A 19517-nucleotide genomic window follows, 5' to 3' on the forward strand; every position below is an offset into this window, starting at 1 on the left:
CATTTCAGACAAACGATTGTCCAATCTCTTCTTAAAAACCTCCAATTTTGAAGCACCCACAACTTCTGAAGGCAAGTTGTTCCACTGATTAATTGTTCTCATAGTTAGGAAGTTTCTCCTTCATTCCAGGTTGCTTCTCTCCTTGATTAGTTTCCATCCATTGTTTCTTGTCCTGCCTTCAGGGGCTTTGGGAAATTTAATTTTTTTTTTAAATTTTGATTTATATGCCGCCCTTCTCCGGAGACTCAGGGCGGCTTACAATGTGCTCAGCAATAGCCTTCATCCTTTTGTATATTTTATACAAAGTCATCTTATTGCCCCCACAACTGGGTCCTCAATTTACCTACCTTAGAAAGGATGGAAGGCTGAGTCAACCTTGAGCCTTGGCGAGATTCGATCAGTTGACACCCCTCTTTTTTTTGTGGCAGCCCCTCAAATACTGGAATTCTGCTATCATGTCACCCCTCCTTTTCTCTCGACTATCCATTCCCTACAAATTTGTGTAAGTACACACTGATCTGCTGTATACAGATCTTACCATCAAGAAGATTTTCCTTATGTTTATGTGACATCTAGCAATTGCAACTTTTACTCATTATTTTTGGGTCTAGCCTGCCTGGGAAACGAATGGCCAACTTCTCTGTCTGTAGCAGGGGTCTCCAACTTTTGGTGACTTTTAAGACTTGTGGACTTCAACTGCCAGAGTTCAACTTGTGGACTTCAACTCTGGGAGTTGAAGTCCACAAGTCTTAAAAGTTGCCAAAGGTTGGAGACCCCTGGTCTGTAGCATCCTTTTATGTACCGTAACAGAGTATCACGTTTCTTCAGTCTTTCTTTTCTGCAGACAGATCCTTCCTTCAATTTGTCCTCCAAGGGACAAGTTCTCAAATCCTTGCAGCATCTTTGCCAATCTTGTCTAGACTTCCCTTCAACTTATCGATACAAGTAGTCCTTGACTTACAAACATTCTTTTAGTGACCAAAATCACAACGGCCCTGAAAAAAAGCGACTTGCAACTGTTCCTCCCACTTGCAACCATCCCAGCATTCCCACGGTCACGTGATTAAAATCTAGGCATTTGGCAACCGTATTATGGCGATTGCAGCATCCCCGGGGTTGTAGGATACCCATTTGCAACCCTTCCCAGACAAGCTTCCAACCAGCAAAGTTCACCGTTCAAGTTAACAACGGATTCACAGCCGCAGTGATTTTACTTTAGTTTTAGCTGTAGGAAAAAAAAACCAAGTTGGCAAAATTGGGTGCCACTGGCTCATCAATAGAAATTCTGCTCCCATTGATGGTTGCAAACGGAGAATTGCTTGTTATCCTGCTTAGGGTCCAGTCATTGAATGCGATGGGGGAGGTTGGTCCTATAAGAATGGTATATAGCCTGGTGGCGCAGCAGACTAATAGCCTGTTATTAACATTCAGCTGCCTGCAATTGCTGCAGGTTCGAATCTCGCCAGGCTCAAGGTTGACTCAGCTTTCCATCCTTTCTAAGGTAGGTAAATTGAGGACCCAGTTTGTGGGGGCAATAAGCTGACTTTGTATAAATATACAAAAGGATGAAGGCTATTGCTTAGCACATTGTAAGCCACCCCGAGTCTCCGGAGAAGGGCGGCATATAAATCAAAATTTAAAAAAAATTAAATTTCCCAAAGCCCCTGAAGGCAGGACAAGAAACAATGTATATGTATATATATATATATATACTTAAAGGTTTTAATCTGTGTTTCGGCCAAAATATTTAATAATTTTAAGGGATTTTTAATATTTGTATTATCTGTATTTTATCTTGGCTGTTCACCGCCCTGAGTCCTTCAGGAGTAGAGCGGTATAGAAATTTGATTAAATAAATAAATAAATAAATAAATAAATAAATAAATAAATAAATAAATAAATAAATAAATAAATGAAGAATAAGGAATGTAACTGTTATGTATATATGAGTATTATTGATCCTGGAGCACAGTAAATATTGTAAATGTGATATAAAATGATGAAATATGTTCAATAAAAATATATTTTTTTAAAAAAATGGCACAAGGTGCAGCTTTTCATCCCCAAACTCCCTTCCTTAACCCCCGAGGGACCCCTTTCCTATCCGTCCCCCCCGCCCGTCCCCGAAAAGCCAGGACGGGTTTTCCCTCAGTCCCGCTTCCCCGTCCCGTCCCGTCTCTTTAAATGCAATCGATTCCTTCGCTGCTGCTGCTGCTGCTGCTCCTCCTCCTCTTTGGAATTCTCCCGCTCGCCGGGTTTTCCTTGCCGCTGCCTTCCGTCACTCCTCGGGGCGGAGTTCGGGAATGTCCGTGAGACACGAACGGCGGGGGGGGGGAGAGAGAGAGAGAGAGAGAGAGAGAGAGAGAGGAGGTGGCGGGGGTCGCGCATCTCCTGCCGCGGCTGGGGCGAGCCCTCGCGCGTGCGCGCCGTCGGACACGCCTCCTTGGGGCTTCCTCGGGCTCCTGCCGGGCCGGCGGCCCCTCCCCCTTCCTTTGGAATTCTGTCAGCTCAGCGCGCGCTCCCTCCCTCCCTGACACACACACATTCAGTCGCGCGCGCACGCGAGAGAAAGAGAGAGAGAGAGAGAGAGAGAGAGGGGCAGATCAATGGAAAGGCTGGCGCGCCTGCGCGGCCGGCCAACGGGCGAAAGACGGCGGTTGGGAGCCTGAGGAGAATCAGGGAGTGAGGTGGGGTGTGTGTGTGTGTGTGTGTGTGTGTAAGAAAGACGGGAGCGCGCGCCTCACGCACGCACGCACGCAGGCCCGGAGCGGGAGCGCGCGCCAGGCTGTTGCTCCTCCTGCCGCCGCCGCCGCTGTCGGCGCGACTCTCGTGAGGGGAGAGAAGAGAAAAAAAAAAAGAAAAAAAAAAAGAGGAGGCTCCGAAGCGGCGGGACCGGCCCGCCATGGAGTGACCCCCCCTCCCCTCACGGCCTCCCCCCCCCTTTCCGGCAGAGCTTTTTTTTTTTTTCTTTTTTCCTCAGCCGCCGCTCGGCTTTTCTTCCTTCCTTCTTTCCTCCCCCTCAGAGGCGAAGCGCTGCCGTTGCCGCTGCCGCCGCGCCCCCTCTTGCGTTGCCCGGCCGCTGGCGTGAGGGGGAAAAGCGAGCGATGGCGGCGCGGGGCGCCTGGCGGCGGCGGCTCCTACTGCTCGGCTCGCTGTGGGTCGCCCTGCTCGGCGGGCAGCGCCCCGACTCCTCCGCTGCTGCCGCCGCCGCCGCCGCGCCGCCTCAGCAGCACCTCTCGCCCGCAGGTGAGTCCAACCCCGGCCGGTTGGGGAGGAGGAGGAGGAGGAGGAGGGGGGGGTTCGCCGCCGTCGCCTCAGCTGCTGAAACCGGGAGTGGGGGGGGCGTTTGTGGAGGGGGGGCGGCGGGGAAGAGACGGAGGGTCTCCTTGGCATGGTTTACACACTTACACACATGCTTACACGCGCACACACATGTACACACGGACGCCCCGCGCGGAATCCCCCCCCTTCCCTCCCCTCCCCTCCAAAAGGGACCCCCGGCCGGGGAGCCGGGATATGCCGCCAAGGAGCCCCTCAGGCGCCGGTCTCGGCTGGGGAAGCAGCAGCTGAAGCAACAGCAGGCTGAGGGGATCCCTCCTTTTCCCCCCCTCTTTCTCTCTATTTCTCTTTCTTTCTCTTTCCCTTTCTCCTTCTTCTTCTCTCTCCCCCCCCCCCCCACCTTCGCTTCCCAAGGCAGAGGACTCTCGGTCCCTCTGCGTGGGTTGGGGGTGTTTGTGGGTCTCTTGAGTGTGTGGGTGGGTGAATGTGTGGGTGTGAGTGTGTGGGTGTGGGTGGGGGTGGGGGGCTGGTGTGGGGTCTTTTGTCAGCCACCACTACCACCAGAGAGACTTGGCCAATGGTGGTGGTGGTGGGGGGGGGGGGATGTGTGGCTGAGATGGGCTGCAAAGAGGGGGGAGGGGGTGTCTCTCTGTCTCCCACCACCCCCAGCCCGAAAAATGGACAGAAAAGGATGGAAAGACAGTGCTTTTTTTCCCCCCTTCCTTTCATCCCTCCAGCCTTCTTTCTCTTTCTCTCTTTTGGCATTCCCTCCAGTTTTCCTCTCTCTCTCCCACCCACCCACCCCCCAGGAAAAAAAAAAAAAAGCCCGCACAGGTTGCCTCCACTTGTAAGAGTCCCATCCCGAGGTGTTTCACAAGGATTTGAAGGGTTTGCTGTGCCAGCAGAGGCCACTGCGCCTCTCCATAATAGACAGTTGCTCCTGCCATTTACTATGATGATGGTGACTACTACTACTACTACTATGGCTGTGGAGTAAGAAGGAAGGAGGGAGAGCCCCTGCAGAAGTGCGTCTTTGGTTGGTCATTCATCAGCGAATACCCCTCCTCTCCCCACGCGCCATCCATCGCATTGGATGAGTGCAGCTCTTTTTGAGGTGGTAGGCAAAGGGTAAGGGGAAACCTGGTGGTATTCTTTAGGGGGGAATCCCCCTCCCCTTCACCTGCTTGGCTTTCTGCAGTCAGTGTGTGTGTGTGGTTTTTTTTTTATCTGATGCGTGATGCCGGTGCAGGCATTATCCCCAAGTTATGTCAGGTGCAGTGGCGTGCAGACCTAAGCCTTCAATCTTGTGGGGTGTGTAGTGTGATCCTGGGCTTGTTTACTTCTACAAACCTGGGCAGGATGGGAAGCTGGGGTTAGCAATTAGCGAGCTGCCCACGTAAATGGCTTTTTGTGTGTCACAGATGGAAAGTAAAGTTAATTAAATGTGTAAGTTGCAGCCCCGCATTAGGGAGGTGCAACGTGTTTGGAACCTGCAACATTTTAGATTTAAAATGCTGGAAATTAAAAATGTGTGCACCTTTATCCTGCACTACAAGAGGCTGGGTTCTTACAATGCAGTTAAGGAGAGCTGATACCAAGACAGATAAAAGCAGATTCAATCTGGTCAGGAATGTCTAAAACAGCCTCAAATGGTTATGCTTGTCTTTTTGACATTACACATCAAGGTACTTACTATATCTGGCATGGGTTTTGTTTTTCAGTGTATTATATCTGTAGTGATCTCAGTTTTTCGGTACCTGTAGTATTTCTGGCGTATCTTGTAGTTATGGTACATTCTGAAATTGAAAAAAAATGAATTGGCAGTGTATATTTTGGGGGAGTGGGGGTAAATGTGTACACACAAAGAGAATGTTGATTGGAGTACATTTCTTTATCATTTAGCTGAGAAGTTACCTCAAATTGAAATCAGAATAATGCTGAGAAAAGGCATGTAAACTGCAAATGGCTCTTATTTCAGCTATTTCATACCTTCCAGTTGGTTTAATTACCACTCTAAACATGCTGCCTGAGGATGATGCCAGTTGTAGTCCAAAACATTTAGAGGGCAACATGTTGGAGAAGGCTGAAATTCTGAATGGTAATAAATAATACCTATTAAAACTACGTGCTGGTTTTATGCCTTATGATCTTTACCTTACTCACAGTTTTGAAGTATGGTATATATTTGAGTTTAGCATCCTTGTGCATTTGAGGTGAGTTTAGATGACTGGCATGCAAAAGTCCTGACATGGCAGTAATTGTGGCTACTGATACTGTAGTTTGAAAAGTCAGTCATAAATGTTTGGGTGTGTTCTTTGAATGTTTACATCTTTGGAGAGTGACTTAGAACTTAGTACTTGAAATGTTTCATTTTTTTATTTTGTTTATGTGCTATTCTGCAACTAAATTTCTTTGTGTGGCTGGGAACATAAAACTAACAATGATTATAAGAAGGGATACTGTAAAGAAAACAACCTTTTTAGATTGTAATTGTGCATTGAAAGTTTCCATCTCTGATATTCCATGAAGGGCTTCTGGTGATAAGTACTCAAGGTAGATTTAGAACTAGTGACTCCAGATTTAGTGCCTATAGGGCAGTCTCCACCAATCTGAATTGGCCCAATACACCAGAGCATTTAAATAGAAACTCCTTGGGATTCTGCACTTCCAAGGAGGTGAAAGGAGCTGAAGTCAGGAAGCACTACTTTTCAAGTGTTTTAGAATTCAGGTAGTCCTTGATTTACAACCACAATTGGGATCAGAATTTCCATTGCTAAGTAAGGTGGTTGTTAAGTGAGTCGTGCCTGTTTTTAGAACCTTTTTGCCATGATCGTTAAGCAAACCGTTGCAGTTGTTAAGTGAATCACAAAGCCATTAAGCGAATCCAGATTCCCATATTGACTTTGCTTGTCAGAAGGAGGTTATGGAAGGCCCAAAAGGAAATCACGTGGCTCTGAGACCCATTGTAAATTCATGCTGGTTGCCAAGTGCCCGAATTTTGGTCATGTGACCATAGGGATGCTACAATTGTCATAAGTGCGAGGACAGGTTATATAAGCCTCTTGTTTCAGGGCCATTGTAACTTCAAACAGTCACTAAATGAATGGTTGTAAGTCAAGGACTTTTCCCAAGAGAGATCAGACTAGCTTTCTCCCTGATGATTTTTTAGAAGGATGTTGGAGAGCTTTCCAGCCGAGTTCATGACTTGTGCCATCTTTTATTCTCATGTTTATGTTTTGCCTTTGTTTTTGTAATAGTTGACAAAAATTTATTGATTTATGATTTTATGGTTTATTTAACTTTTTATGTTTTATGTATTGTGGGTATTTCAATTTTTTTTATAATGAAAGCTGCCAAAAGTCTTTGGATTGCAGTAGGATATCAACATAATCAAGATAAAAGGTATAAAGATAAATAGATAATAAACCAATTCTGTCTTTGAAAATGGCCATGTTATGCAGAATGTGGTGTGGGTATGTGCAACCGTCCCAGTAATCCTATGCAAAAATTCACTAGGATAGAGGTAATGAATAGTAGCAACTAACAGAGTGGGGTAGGTACAATGGCTTCATCTCTAAATTGTTCCCTTGAGAATTGCCAATGAGTCATTCAAAACAGATAACCATGATTCTGTAGCATCTCACAAGGCAACTGTCATAAGACAAAATTTGTGAGATGGTGAAATAGTATAAAAAAACCTTTCCCTCCTACAAAAAAAATCCTACCACTATACATTATTGAAACATTGTGTTTTTCAACAAAGTTACTGATTTTTATAATGTTCCTTCATGTTCGAATTGCTGCTATCATCAAAGAGCAAGATGGGAAAATTATACTGTAGTATTATGGAGTTTCCTTGAATGAAAGGGAATCCTAGCTCCTCCCTTCCCTCCATTAAACTGTTGTAGTCTCAATAGATGAAGGTGAGGAATATGTGAAATAATATCTACACCTCACTATTACTGTGATTGTTGCCATTGTGATAGCGGAAATAAGACAGATAGGGACTGAGATAGATGGAGTTATGGAATAGAGCTGAAGTGAACAACTAGAGCACTTCTGCTTCAGAAAATCAGTTGCACAATGCTGGGTCCCAATGCCGGGTGAAACTATGTAGATAAAGGAACAGAAATTGGGGTCAGTAGAGGCATCCATTCCTACATGAAAGGAGACTAAATGGCTTCTCTTGGGGCCATTGTTGTGATGAGTGGCTCAGAACTTTATGAAAAAAGAAAAAAGCTCCAGGTTTTGCTGTTCCTTCATAATCTATTACAAAACCTGGCTTTGTATACAGGTAGTCCTCGATTTATGACCACTATTGATCCCAAAATTTCTGTTGTTAAATGAGACATTCATTAACTGAGTTTTGCCCCATTTTACGACCTTACTTGCCACAGTTATTAAGTGAATCACTGCAGTTGATAAGTTAGTCACACAGTTCTTAAGTGACTCTGGTTCCCCCATTGACTTTGCTCGTCAGAAAGTCACAAGGGGATCATATGACCTTGGGACAGATCAATGGTCATAAGTATGAACCAGTTGCCAAACATCTGAATATTCATCACATGCCCGTGGGGATGCAACAAAGGTGGTAACTCTGAAAAATGGTCATGTGTCACTTTTTCCAGTGCTGTTGTAACTTTGAATGGTCACTAAATGAACTGTTGTAAATCAAGGACTACCTGTATATCCATTAGCAAAACAATGGGTATATGGAAAGTTAATGTAGCTTGATTAAGAAGGGCAATGTATTTCTCCAGAAATTTGTAAATGCTATGTTAGTTTGAGGAACTAGTCTATCCAGTTCAGTGCTCTATTTAACATAATTCAAATTATGTTGTTTCAGATAACATATAATTCAGATTCAGATTTGATTATTTTGAGTCAGTGACCTATTTTCACATAATGCTTTCTTTGGAGAAAATGTGAGAATTCTCCATTATTCTTTGGTGTCAGATTGACACTTAGCTAGTTTATCATTGAACTGGTTCCCAACCATCTGCTCAATTATAAGCTAACTAATCATGAATTACATATTTGAATTATTTTTCATTATGACTTTGCATCACTTGCTTGATGGTGACACCTGTGTCTCTCCACCCATTGATCCCCACTGAGAGAAGGTTAAAAAGTATGGACAGCATTTTAACTGTGGTAGAACTTGGTGTCCAGATTACTAGCTTTGTTTTTTTCACATAGTAATCTTTTGTTTTAACAAGGTATGAAGAGTTATGCATTAAAACAGAATCTTATTAAATCTAAATGAAATGTTATGCATGGATAAGAATGGATTTTTTAGCATGTGTATTTTGTTGCTGTTGTTTAGTCACTAAATTGTGTCCGACTCTTTGTGATCCCATGGACCATAGCACACCAAGTCTTCCTTTCCTCCAGGTCTCCCAGAGTTATAGTATTTTACACATGCATAATTAGGTATGGGATTTTATGCAGAAGCATACAATGACCAGGCAGACTTTGTCCATCATGTCTGAAATCTGCTAATCAAAAGTATATAAATGGATACTTGCAGACCCTTGAGGGTTTCCTGTGTTAATGGTTCCACAGTCAAAATGTCTGATGCAGCACTGCTGAACTGCCAGTGAAGAAGAATATACCTTATGAGGGAGAATATGGGTGTGTGAGAGGCCCAGCTTTCCCAGCTATCAAAGCAGCGATGTAATGTACGAGCTTTATGAAGGCAATGGCCAATTATATACTGAGATTTATCCCTTTGTGATTCTGATGGAGAACAGAGGAAACAGAACTTGATGCCTAAAGTAGGAAATTGTGGATGGAGATAATAAACAAAAATATCCAAAATGTGATAGCAGATTTCATCAGGAATTTATCAGTTCATTTATTATATTTGTCTATCAATCAGCCAATTGGGTCACAGCAGTTTGCAACAATACAATATAAGCAATCATGTAATTAAAATATTAGGAATCAATAATTACAGAAATTATGGGTGAACAGCAATAATAACAATGATCCTTGGTTTATACTTATTGATTAAAAGTCATGTGGTACCTAAACTTTTTCAGCTGTACTACTGCTTAAACATTGATTACCCGTTCAAAGAACTCATTATCATGCTTTTTTTATGACCATACTATTCTCCAGCTTGGAGGGAAACGGCAGTCAGAGTGGGGGAGACGCTCTGTCTAGGCGTATGACCGAGTATGTCAATCAAAGGCTCCGCCCTCCCAGGCCACCCCAGTTCTTCGACTCGGTCTATGCTGACAGGACTTGTCTTCATCTGACGACTCCTTTCAACGCTTTTTCGGCCGTTTTTTACACCTAACTTGGCCAGGATCGCTTCAAATCTACTGGCTGGTAGATTCTCGCTGCAGGCTTCTCAGCGCCTGTCAGCTGGAGCACTCCCCGCGTTCAGGGAGTTCGCTGCGTGTAAAAGGTCTTCACCTAGCAGCTTGCATCGGCTGGAGCGGCTGCTCGCCGAACCTCCGCTGCCACATTTATAGCTGGAGGGCTAGCGGCTCTTGCCTCAGCGCCGCAAACATCGGCTGTTCGGCGCTTCCTACTGTGATCGGTGGCTTCAGAACGGTAAAATCCGACTTTCCTCTCACTGCTCGGCCGCGTCTAACAAGGGCTCAAAATGGCAGACGCCAGGCGGCCAAGTGCCAGAGCGCCCATCGCCTCATCTCCCAGACACCACCATGATAGTGATCCCTTAGAGGGATCTTCTGCGGCCTTGCCCCCTCTGCCCAAGAAATCCAGGGCCAAGAAAGCCACAGCACCTTCCTCCTCCTCCATTTCTTCTCGTGAGGAACAGAGAAGGCATAAGGCCATGGAGAAGGCCACTTAAGATCTACATAGCCCGGACGGCTTCTCATCGCAAGACAGAGGCGCTATTCGTAGCTTTCCACCCTGCCTCTATTGGTTCTCGTGTGTCGGGGCCAACTTTGGGTCATTGGATCAGGGCCACTATCGCTCTGGCCTACCGCCACTCGGACTCTCCTGTTCCATGCCATATCATGGCTCATTCAACAAGAAGCGCCTCCATTTCCGCTGCCTGGTCTATCCAGGTGTCCCTCGAGGAAGTCTGCAGGGCCGCCACCTGGACGAGCATAAGTCCCTTCGTCAGACATTACAGAGTTGACTCCTTCGCTTTGTCCGACGCGTCGTTTGGCAGAAGGGTCCTCCAGTCGGTCCATCAAGCTTGAGGAGCACCGGGCCCGGACTTCACCCGCCCTGGTGGACATCGAGCTTTGGTATGTCCCCACTCTGATTGCCGTTTCCCTCCAAGCTGGAGAATGGACGTTGGTCTTACCTGATATGTCCTTTCTCAGCAAGAGGAAATGGCAGTCAGCCCCGCCCTTCGGTATCCAGTCCAGTGGTGGGCTGGGTGGGTGGTGTCTAATTCTTTCTCATTTCAGGAAGACATGTCTCATGAGTCTGTACCTTCGCCCTCGCCGAAGAACTGGGGTGGCCCAGGAGGGCGGAGCCTTTGATTGACAGACTCGGTCATACGCCTAGACAGAGCGTCTCCCCCACTCTGATTGCCGTTTCCTCTTGCTGAGAAAGGATGTATCAGGTAAGACCAATGTCCAATTTGATTGGCTTTACTTTACAATAGTAGAATATATATGTAAATACACATGCTATAACATTAAAATATTAAGAAGATAATAAATGTCTTCTTTAATTTCCTTGAAACAAATTATTCATTAATAACTTTATGATAAGTGTACAGTAACACATTGGCCAGAGGCTCAAGAATACCTGACACAGGATTCTCTGAAGAGGTTATCTATCAACTTCTATTCTCCTTGCATAAAAGAAAAGCCATACATGGAGTGGCTGTTTCTTTCCCAATTTAATCCTAAATTTATTTCTACAGTGAAACTCAACTACTTTCTGTCCTTGCCTCTGAAATGAATAAGTAAATAATAATATATTATAACCTTCCATAATAATCAGCACTATCGATATTGAACAATTTGATATTTATTTCCCACAGAAAATAAGTTAACTAAGAACTGTTGGTGTATCAGAGTGAATGCCTGCATAGAGCTATGAAAAGGATTGGCTAATTTTTTAAGTGTCAATTTTGAACTAGTGGTAACTTATCTCCAATGCACGTGGGTCACTGAGAGAAGAGTGAGGTTGAAGGGCTTGTATCTTTCTGCTTCTAGGTGATACTTTATTGCACATTGCATTGCTTAGAGATGGAGAGTGAGATATTTATTATTTTTAAATGTTTCCAAGCTGTACTTTGCAAAAATAACATTAGTAACACTCATAATATGATTTGCAAGCTAATGAAAATCTGTCTAGCATCCTGTGTATTTTTGAGTGAGCATGTATATATATTTACATTGTATTTTAGTAAACTAATCAAGTTAGAAAGTAGCTTGTAGATTATTCGAAAACACACAATGTGTTTTAATTGAATTGCAGTGTGATGTATCTCATTATGAGACTTCAAAGTCCTAATTAAAATAGCACTTATTTATTTATTTAATAGCTCTTCATTTTTACTTGTTATGCCTTATTATCTTTCTAGCTTTTGCATCTTCTTTGTTAATGTACTTTGGCTGTGCCTTCCTAGAGAACTTTCCCTGACTAGCCCAATAAGCAGGAATTTAGTCACCTAGGAATTTGGTCAGACACTTTAAAGCCCAAAGAAGATTTTGTATGGTTCTTATCTCAGAGGAGTGATAAGGTCACTATCAGTGGCAAGTTAGGTAAATATAAAATAGATTTCTTTTAAAATCAATCAATTACAAATCAATTTAAAAAAAAATTGATGTGATGGGCAAAATATCCCAGCATGCTGATGATTCCAGATATTGTACTTCTGACTGAGTCTTCAAAAGTTTTCTTTCTATCCAGCCAGTGTTGGTTTATTTAGAATGTGTGAATCAAGCTATAGTGTCCCATGTGTTGATAAAATACTGAGGAAGACTGAGATCTAGTGTGCTACTTAAATACAAATTGCCAAAAGCTGTACTAAGCTTTGCTGCTTGTCTGTGAGGAATTTCAGTAGATAACTCAGATATAGTATTGTTGAGTTATCAGTTGATAATGCATCTGAGGACAATTGGTGGTTCTTGTTGGTATCATTATAATTCAATCACTTTTAAAACCTTTGGAAAAATGTGCTTGATTTGTGATATGTCAAATGCAGTGATTCTGTAAATTTCTATACTATATACAATTTTGAAATTGTCTGTAGATTAGATGCTTAATCTGAATTTCTTTAGTGGATTTAGTGTCTTGGCCAGAGTTTACTTACAGAATTTTTATAATTCACTTATAAGGGTATAATAAGGCAAAGTATACTTTGGAAAATAATTCATTCATTGTGGAATATAGTTTTACAGTCTTTACCTTGTGTAAATAGTGCATTTTGTAAGTATAATTTTGAAACATCTTGTAGTGATTTAAAATAATTATTTGAAAAAAAACCCTCAGGCTGAATGTAAGAATAATGTAAGTTCTTTATTTAAGGTGCTTGTGTATATATATATACATATGTGTGTGTGTGTGTGTGTGTGTGTGTGTGTATGAAGTACAAGCTCTATTGCTGCTCTATAGTCCTTCCACAGAATATTGATCAACAAATGTTTAAGTAAACTTGCACGTATGAAGGAAACTTTCTTCAAATAATGAATACATTTATCATCACTGGAGCCCATTGTGTAGTGTAATGCAGTTGGAAATGTATTTAATGTATTAATAATATACACGTCATAACAGTTATTAGAAATAATATATCCTTTTTGGGGAGATAATCTAGAAAATGAAATAAAAATATTTGATGCACATCTTTCATAATACATTTAAATGTTTTAAAGGGAGTGTGCAGAGATGTATTTCCTTAGCATACTTTAGGAAATGAAAGTGGCTATTAACATATAGTATTGCTTTTGCTGAACACGACCTTATGATTGGAAGATCTGTAGGAAAATGTATATAATGGGAAACTTTTTTTCTGTCAAGTTTCATATTTATTTGGAAATAATCTGTAGGAACTGCATGTCAGTAATGAATGGGGAACTCAATCAGCAATAAATAAGGCTGGAGTGTGACAGTGAAGTTACAATATTCCCCTCTCTCTTTCTGATACCTTTGTCCATCCTTCCTTGACAGATTGCTCCTACCCAAGGTGAATTGATTTTCTTCAAAGGGCTCTTGAAATTAATTGAGGGCCATAAAAGATTAGACCAAGAATTACTTAAGGGGTGAAGGCCACAGATTGCTCACCCTGGGTTACACGTTCCTTAGGTTCAAGTAGGCAAAATATGCAGCAGTGCTGTAGTCTCAGCAAAATTACATGAGTGAGTGTCATTGGGAAGCTCCAAAAAGTTACTCTTTCCTAAATGACTCTTGAGAATCTCAGTAGAGGCTGTACAACTTCTATTTGCACCCTGGATTTCTTTTTTAAAATGAATTGTTTTATTGTTTGAATCTTTTTTGGATTGTCTGAGTAAAAATAAAGAGGGCATTCTCTTAAGGAGGAAAAATAAATGGAAAGGAAAATCCAGTCATTGCATTTTTGGACCATTAGACTAATAGTTTAAAACTGAAGAAAGAAATCGATGAACTTATAATAACCAAACTAATTCTCCTAGCCTTTTAAAAAATGTGCAGGAATTCCAAAACGAAACGTTTACATGACTCCTGAGCACAAATTGACCTCATTTTGACACATTCTCAGTTTAAAAGAACATGTCACTCCTCCGTGCCAAACTTTCAAAACAGGTATTACTTTACACTTTAATTAACTGCATACATTTTGAAAGAGAAATAAACCAGTGGGCTTTTTCCACCACAGGCATATAAAGCCTTGCTTCACAGAAGAGAGCACTTAAGCAGGAACAAGGAAGCTTGTGTGATGTGAACTAAGATTGTGTACTTTAGGGGGGAGAAAGTCTGATTTTGGTGTATGGCTCTTGGCAGGCTCAAACAAAACACTCAGTGTTCTCTCAGTTTCGAAAAAAGTATTCCTTAAAACAGTCCTTTAAAAAAAAAAACCTATTAAATGAAATATTTGTAAAATGTTACCTTGTCTAAATAGTCTTCTTTTTGTTAGTAGACTTTTTCAATTATTACTATGAATGCTTGCTTATTCTTTTATAATAAGACTTAAAAATTAGGATTCTGGGTTCTGTAAGTCTTAACTTTCCAAGAAGTGAATAGAGAATTACAATCCTAATGTGTGTCTGCCCACATACTGTATATAAAATGGAAAATCCACCCAAGTAATGCTTGGGTACTTTTGCCTTCTTGTTGAACAGTATTTAAGGATCTGTGTCCACAGCAGGGACAGAAAACAGTGGTTGTATGCAAAACTAAATGGAAATGTGCAGCTATTTTATTGTAAATAGCATCCTGTGTTAATAAGACAATTGGGATCCAAGAGCTGTAGTGGCTTGCCACTCTTAATTTGCAGAGGGAACATAGTATTCCACACACTAGTGCATGACAATGGCTAAATATTGTGATTAAAACATGTACACTTAGATTGAATTTCTTCCATCATGAAGTTGATGTGGGATTCTGGATCAGTCACTGTATTTCAGCTTCATGTATGTCAGTAAGAGGGGGAAAAAGAGTGGAGATTGTATGTTGCTCTAAACACCTTAGAGAAAATGTGGGATAAAACTGTTAAGAAATAAGAAATAAAATTGTTAGAAACAGAGTCCCCCTTTGTAGAGACTTAACAAAAATCAAACAATGATAAGCATAAGTAAATGCTGGTTATTACACCAAGCTATAACTCATGGATCCTTGTTCTGTCAGTATTTAATTAATCAGTAACCTTCATCTCCCATATTAGATTATGGTGGTGATGATAATAATAGCTTAGGAAGTTGCCTTAAAAGAAAAAAACTGCTGTGACAAGAAGCTTCCATCATAACATATGAACATGTTCAAAGAGTGCAATACAAATCTAATTAGTGCAATTTTTAGAAAGTCAGCTTATTTAAATTAATCCTATACATAAGATATACTGCTGAAGTACATTTGTCAAAATAGGGCTGGTAATAATTTCAGGTTTCTAGGTCACCATTTATAAATGGTTTACAGTGATATTTATATCCACCTCCTCCTTCATTCTTGCTAATCCAGCTAATATATAACCGGGGATCATAGTGGGGAAAAAATGGGACTTAAATTAAATATAAAGAACAGCAAACTAATAACAACAAGGATAGCAGTCAGCCTTAGAATTAATAGTATAGGTATCCCTCAACTTTCAATTGAGCCCAAAATTTATGTTGCTAAACGAGACAGTTGTTAAGTGGACCTTTCTTGCCATAATTGTTAAGTGAATCGCTGCTGCAGTGGTTCAGTTCGTAACGTTAAGTGAATCTGGCTTCCCCCATTGACTTTCAGAAGTTTGCAAAAGGGGATCACACGACCTTGGGATACTGCACCCATCACAAATATGAGTCAATTGCCAAGCATCTGAATTTTGATCACATGACCATGGGGACGCTGCAACGGTTGTAAGTGTGAAAAACAGTCATAAATCACTTTTTCAGTGCTGTTGTAACTTCAAATGTTCACTAAAGGAACAGTTGTAAGTCGAGGGCTACCTTTTAAGATACTGAAGTAATGGATAGGTTCTGCCTTTTAAATAAAGGAACCAGCAGTCAAGAAATACACCTCTACACTAGGATTTTGTAACACAGCAAAGAAGCTGATAATTTTCCAAGTCCTCCTCCTTTTGAAGATGGGATGACATTCGTTCTTGTCCAGTCCGCTGAAGCTTCAGCAGTTGTCCGGAAGGTTTCAAAATTTCCAAGAATGGTTCTGTGATTAGCTCCACTGATTCTTTAGGACCCATAGAGACAGGGTCATCCACCTAACCCAGGAATGTTGAGTTCCTTTAAATTAGCTAAGTTCTCTTTTGTCCCCTCTTTGTCTACCTTATGTTGCAATTCCCTCGTTCCCCCAGGGATGTAACATTGAAAGAGCTGGAGCTTCGTCTCTCTTCTGAGAGGTAAAAAGGTGCAAAAGAGAAATGGAAAGTTGAGATTCTCAATCATCCAGGTCATGGTTGTCCCAAACATGCTTTTCCCAAAAAGCAGCTGAACTTCCTTGTTTTTTCTGTCTTTTTGCCATCAGCTACTACCAATTCACCACATTCTCAAGGTTTCAATTAGCTATAATTGTGTCTTGGATAAACCTCATTGGCTACGATAACTGCCACAATCTACATATGCCCTCTGAGCATTGAGTGGGTAGAAGCTGAATTTCGTGCATCAAGTATACTTAAACACAAGCAAATACTTTACAGATAAATTGGGTCATTTGCTTGTATATTCCTGCTTGGGAAATCTCTTGGTGCTTTCCAGCCCCTTGCAGTTATAATTTTCAATGGAGTTGTCAAATACTTTAGGTCGTTACTTATATTTGTGGAGATCTGGATTTGTTAGGGATGAGAGTCATAGGATTCCCGGTAAAGCTCTTTTCCCAAAATGAAAGCTGTGCTGTTCAACACAGAACTCCATATTTGTCATTGTTTCTACTCTAGGAGTCCTAGGCTATCGCTTAGTTCTGAAGAAGATTATTAGTGTTGGAGCTAGTCAGACTGCATAAGCTTCCTGAAAGGAAGTAATTGTAAAATAACTAGGAAATAATTAGGAAATGAGGATTTCTGCTTTTGCTTTGTCTTTATGAAAAGGGCACAAGGTTTCTCTGGCAAATACTGCTGTGTAAAAAAAAAGAAACCCATAATTTTGGGTTGATTGATTATTATGAGAGCCTTTTTCTACAGTGATTTTGACTTCAGAAAATTTAACTTTATTAGTCTTTTAATTATCATTTGAATAGAGATTGATTGTTGGCATGCAGTGCTCCTTAACAGCTTTGAATGGAATGGCTCTCATGTATATATATTGTTTATAAATTGTTTTAATCATAAGTTGACATTTAGGAAGACAAGCACCCTATTTGGACAATCCTATTCATATCAGTATGTTTACCTAAAATGCTAATAAATGAATTCCTAGAAGTATTATAACTTAAATATAATTTCACTCATTGTATTTGTTGGTGGCTCCTTAAAAGCTGCACTTTTTCCTGAAGTTGCATAGTAGCCATATAGCCCTAGAAAGAATAGGCATTTCAATTAAGGAAGCAGCAACAGCGTGCAACAAGGTTATCATGTCCTATTGCTACCTCTTTAATGCCACCCTATTTTATAACTATTTGTTATAAGCAATTCTGACCATTTTAATTCTAATCAATCAAAATATTTTACTTGTCAACAAAACATGCATGCAAATACAGCAATTCTCTCCCCCCCTCCCAGTTGTAAGAGTTTAACTTGGAGGAGAAACCTTTCCTTTCCTTCCTCCCTCCCTCCCTCCCTCCCTCAGAAGCTAACAATAATTAAAAACAAAACAATCAAGAAACCCATAGCTGAGATTAAAAATACAACACAACTCAGCACAGCCCTCACAGATGCTCACACACAAATCTGGATCCCAAGGCTGGTCCCATAGCCATGTCTTTGATGTCTTGTAAAAGGCTGATGAGGTCCAATCTAATTTCCGGGGGATTGAAGCTCCAAGGAGTGGATGCAACTCCAGAAGAGGCTGTATTCCTGGGCCCCACCAGATGGCTCTCCCTAAAGTCAACACCTGGACTCTTGACCCTTCCTGCTAGACCTTATGGGACAAGTTGACATAATTGGGAAGAGTAAGTTCCTCAAATATCCCATGGTTCTTATAGGACAGTGTTGGCGAACCTTTTCGGCACCAAGTGTGAAAACCAGCTGGTCGGCACGCCGGAACCTGGAAGAGCAACGGGCGACGGCTCGCGTGCCCAGAGAGATGGCTCTGTGTGCCACTTCTGGCACGTGTGCCATAGGTTCGCCATCATGGTTATAGGAGCTTTTAAAAGACTATACGTTCAGAAGGGAAACATCTTCAAAGAAAAAACGGAAAGCCCAGTTGCCTCTTGAAAAAAGCACCTTTGGGACAACCATGACCTGGATGACTGAGAATCTCCATAGACTTTTTAAAAAGACTATAGATATTCCACAGGGACAATGGGATTTTAAAAGATCTTAAGAGGCCTTCTATAGGTATATCCTGTCTATTTTATGATTTACCCATCTTTTTTTTTTGTCTACTATAGAACATCAATAGCAAACTGCTTCTTCATTTATTGTTGATGTGGTTTTAGGGGGTTCTGAGTACTGCATGTTTCTTTAGAATGTCGATAGTTAACTGCCCATATTTCTCCTGATAGAGAGAATTAATGGCAAAAGAAAATCCTTTCCCACATGAGCACAATCTTTTTGGGAAATATGAAGTCAAAGTTTCTTTGAGTTCAGTAGCTATTGTTACTAAAAACGTGGGTCAGTTTGGAAGCAATTACATCATAATTTTAGGTCAAACAACTTTTTGTTGAACTATTTTTAAGCCTAATTGGATACATGTGGAGTGGAAATATCTGTTTTGAAAAGGCTTTGATTCATTGGCAAATTATAAAATACTTACTGGTAAAATAAGCCAAAGTTCCTGGACTTCATAGTGCTGCAAATTCATTCTTTACAGTACTGGAAGAACAAATCTAATGTTTCAATTTTCCTTGTTTATCTGAATGTTGTTCAACGTTTGGAAATGTTTTCATAGGGATTGCAAAAATAATTATAGGATGAAGGAATTATGTTAGTATTGATTTCTTCATACCATCTTATTTACTCCACCCATCGGGAACTGCCGCTTCAGCATTATGACTATGATGACGGATGGCCTAGCTTTCTAACTTAGAAGGCTTGGAATTTGTTAGTTGCGCGGGTTTGATGGCCCCCTATTCTCCTGTTCCAGGCTATCATCTAGTGATTGATGTCCCTGCGTCACATAGATCAGGATTGAACATCTTTTTCTCTCTCAAGGCTACCTCATCCCCTCCCTCCATCATACCCAACCGCATTCCAGCATTCTCTACCTCACCAAGATCGTTGGAAAGAAGAAAGCAAGTTTTTTTTTTATCACTTGGCCATTTTAATGCATTTGAAATTGCAGGTGAAGGTAGATTGAAGCCCCTCACCCCTCAATTCCTTTCCTTGCTTGCCCTCTTCCTCCCTACTACTCTTACACTTGTTAGCCTTCAATTTTCATGCAAGTTCTTCTTCCTGCAAAGCATGGTGACCATATTGTCCTCTTATGTATATGAAGGTTCAGTTCTCTGGCTTCTGCAGAGACAGAACTGACGGTAGCTGCAACAAGTGCGAAGGGGAAATAGATAGG

The 19517-nt window shown here is 41.4% G+C and overlaps 1 protein-coding gene across 5 annotated transcripts in view; it reads left to right on the forward strand.

The window, feature by feature from the left end:
* The first annotated feature begins 2462 nt into the window (after positions 1–2462).
* NEO1 (neogenin 1) overlaps positions 2463–19517 on the forward strand; it is a 61517-nt gene continuing 44462 nt past the window's right edge. For 2 of the 5 annotated variants that reach the window (XM_034432567.3, XM_034432568.3), the window contains exon 1: positions 2552–3246. In XM_034432567.3, coding sequence (XP_034288458.2) covers positions 3105–3246 — 142 coding nt within the window. In that variant the 5' untranslated portion in view covers positions 2552–3104. Of the gene's footprint in view, positions 3247–19517 lie in introns of all 5 variants that reach the window. The other 3 variants (XM_034432571.3, XM_087878265.1, XM_034432572.3) reach the window with 3 other exon arrangements.

Source organism: Pantherophis guttatus, chromosome 13, assembly GCF_059756535.1.
Source record: "Pantherophis guttatus breed Tessera chromosome 13, ASM5975653v1, whole genome shotgun sequence".
NCBI lineage: Eukaryota > Metazoa > Chordata > Lepidosauria > Squamata > Colubridae > Pantherophis > Pantherophis guttatus.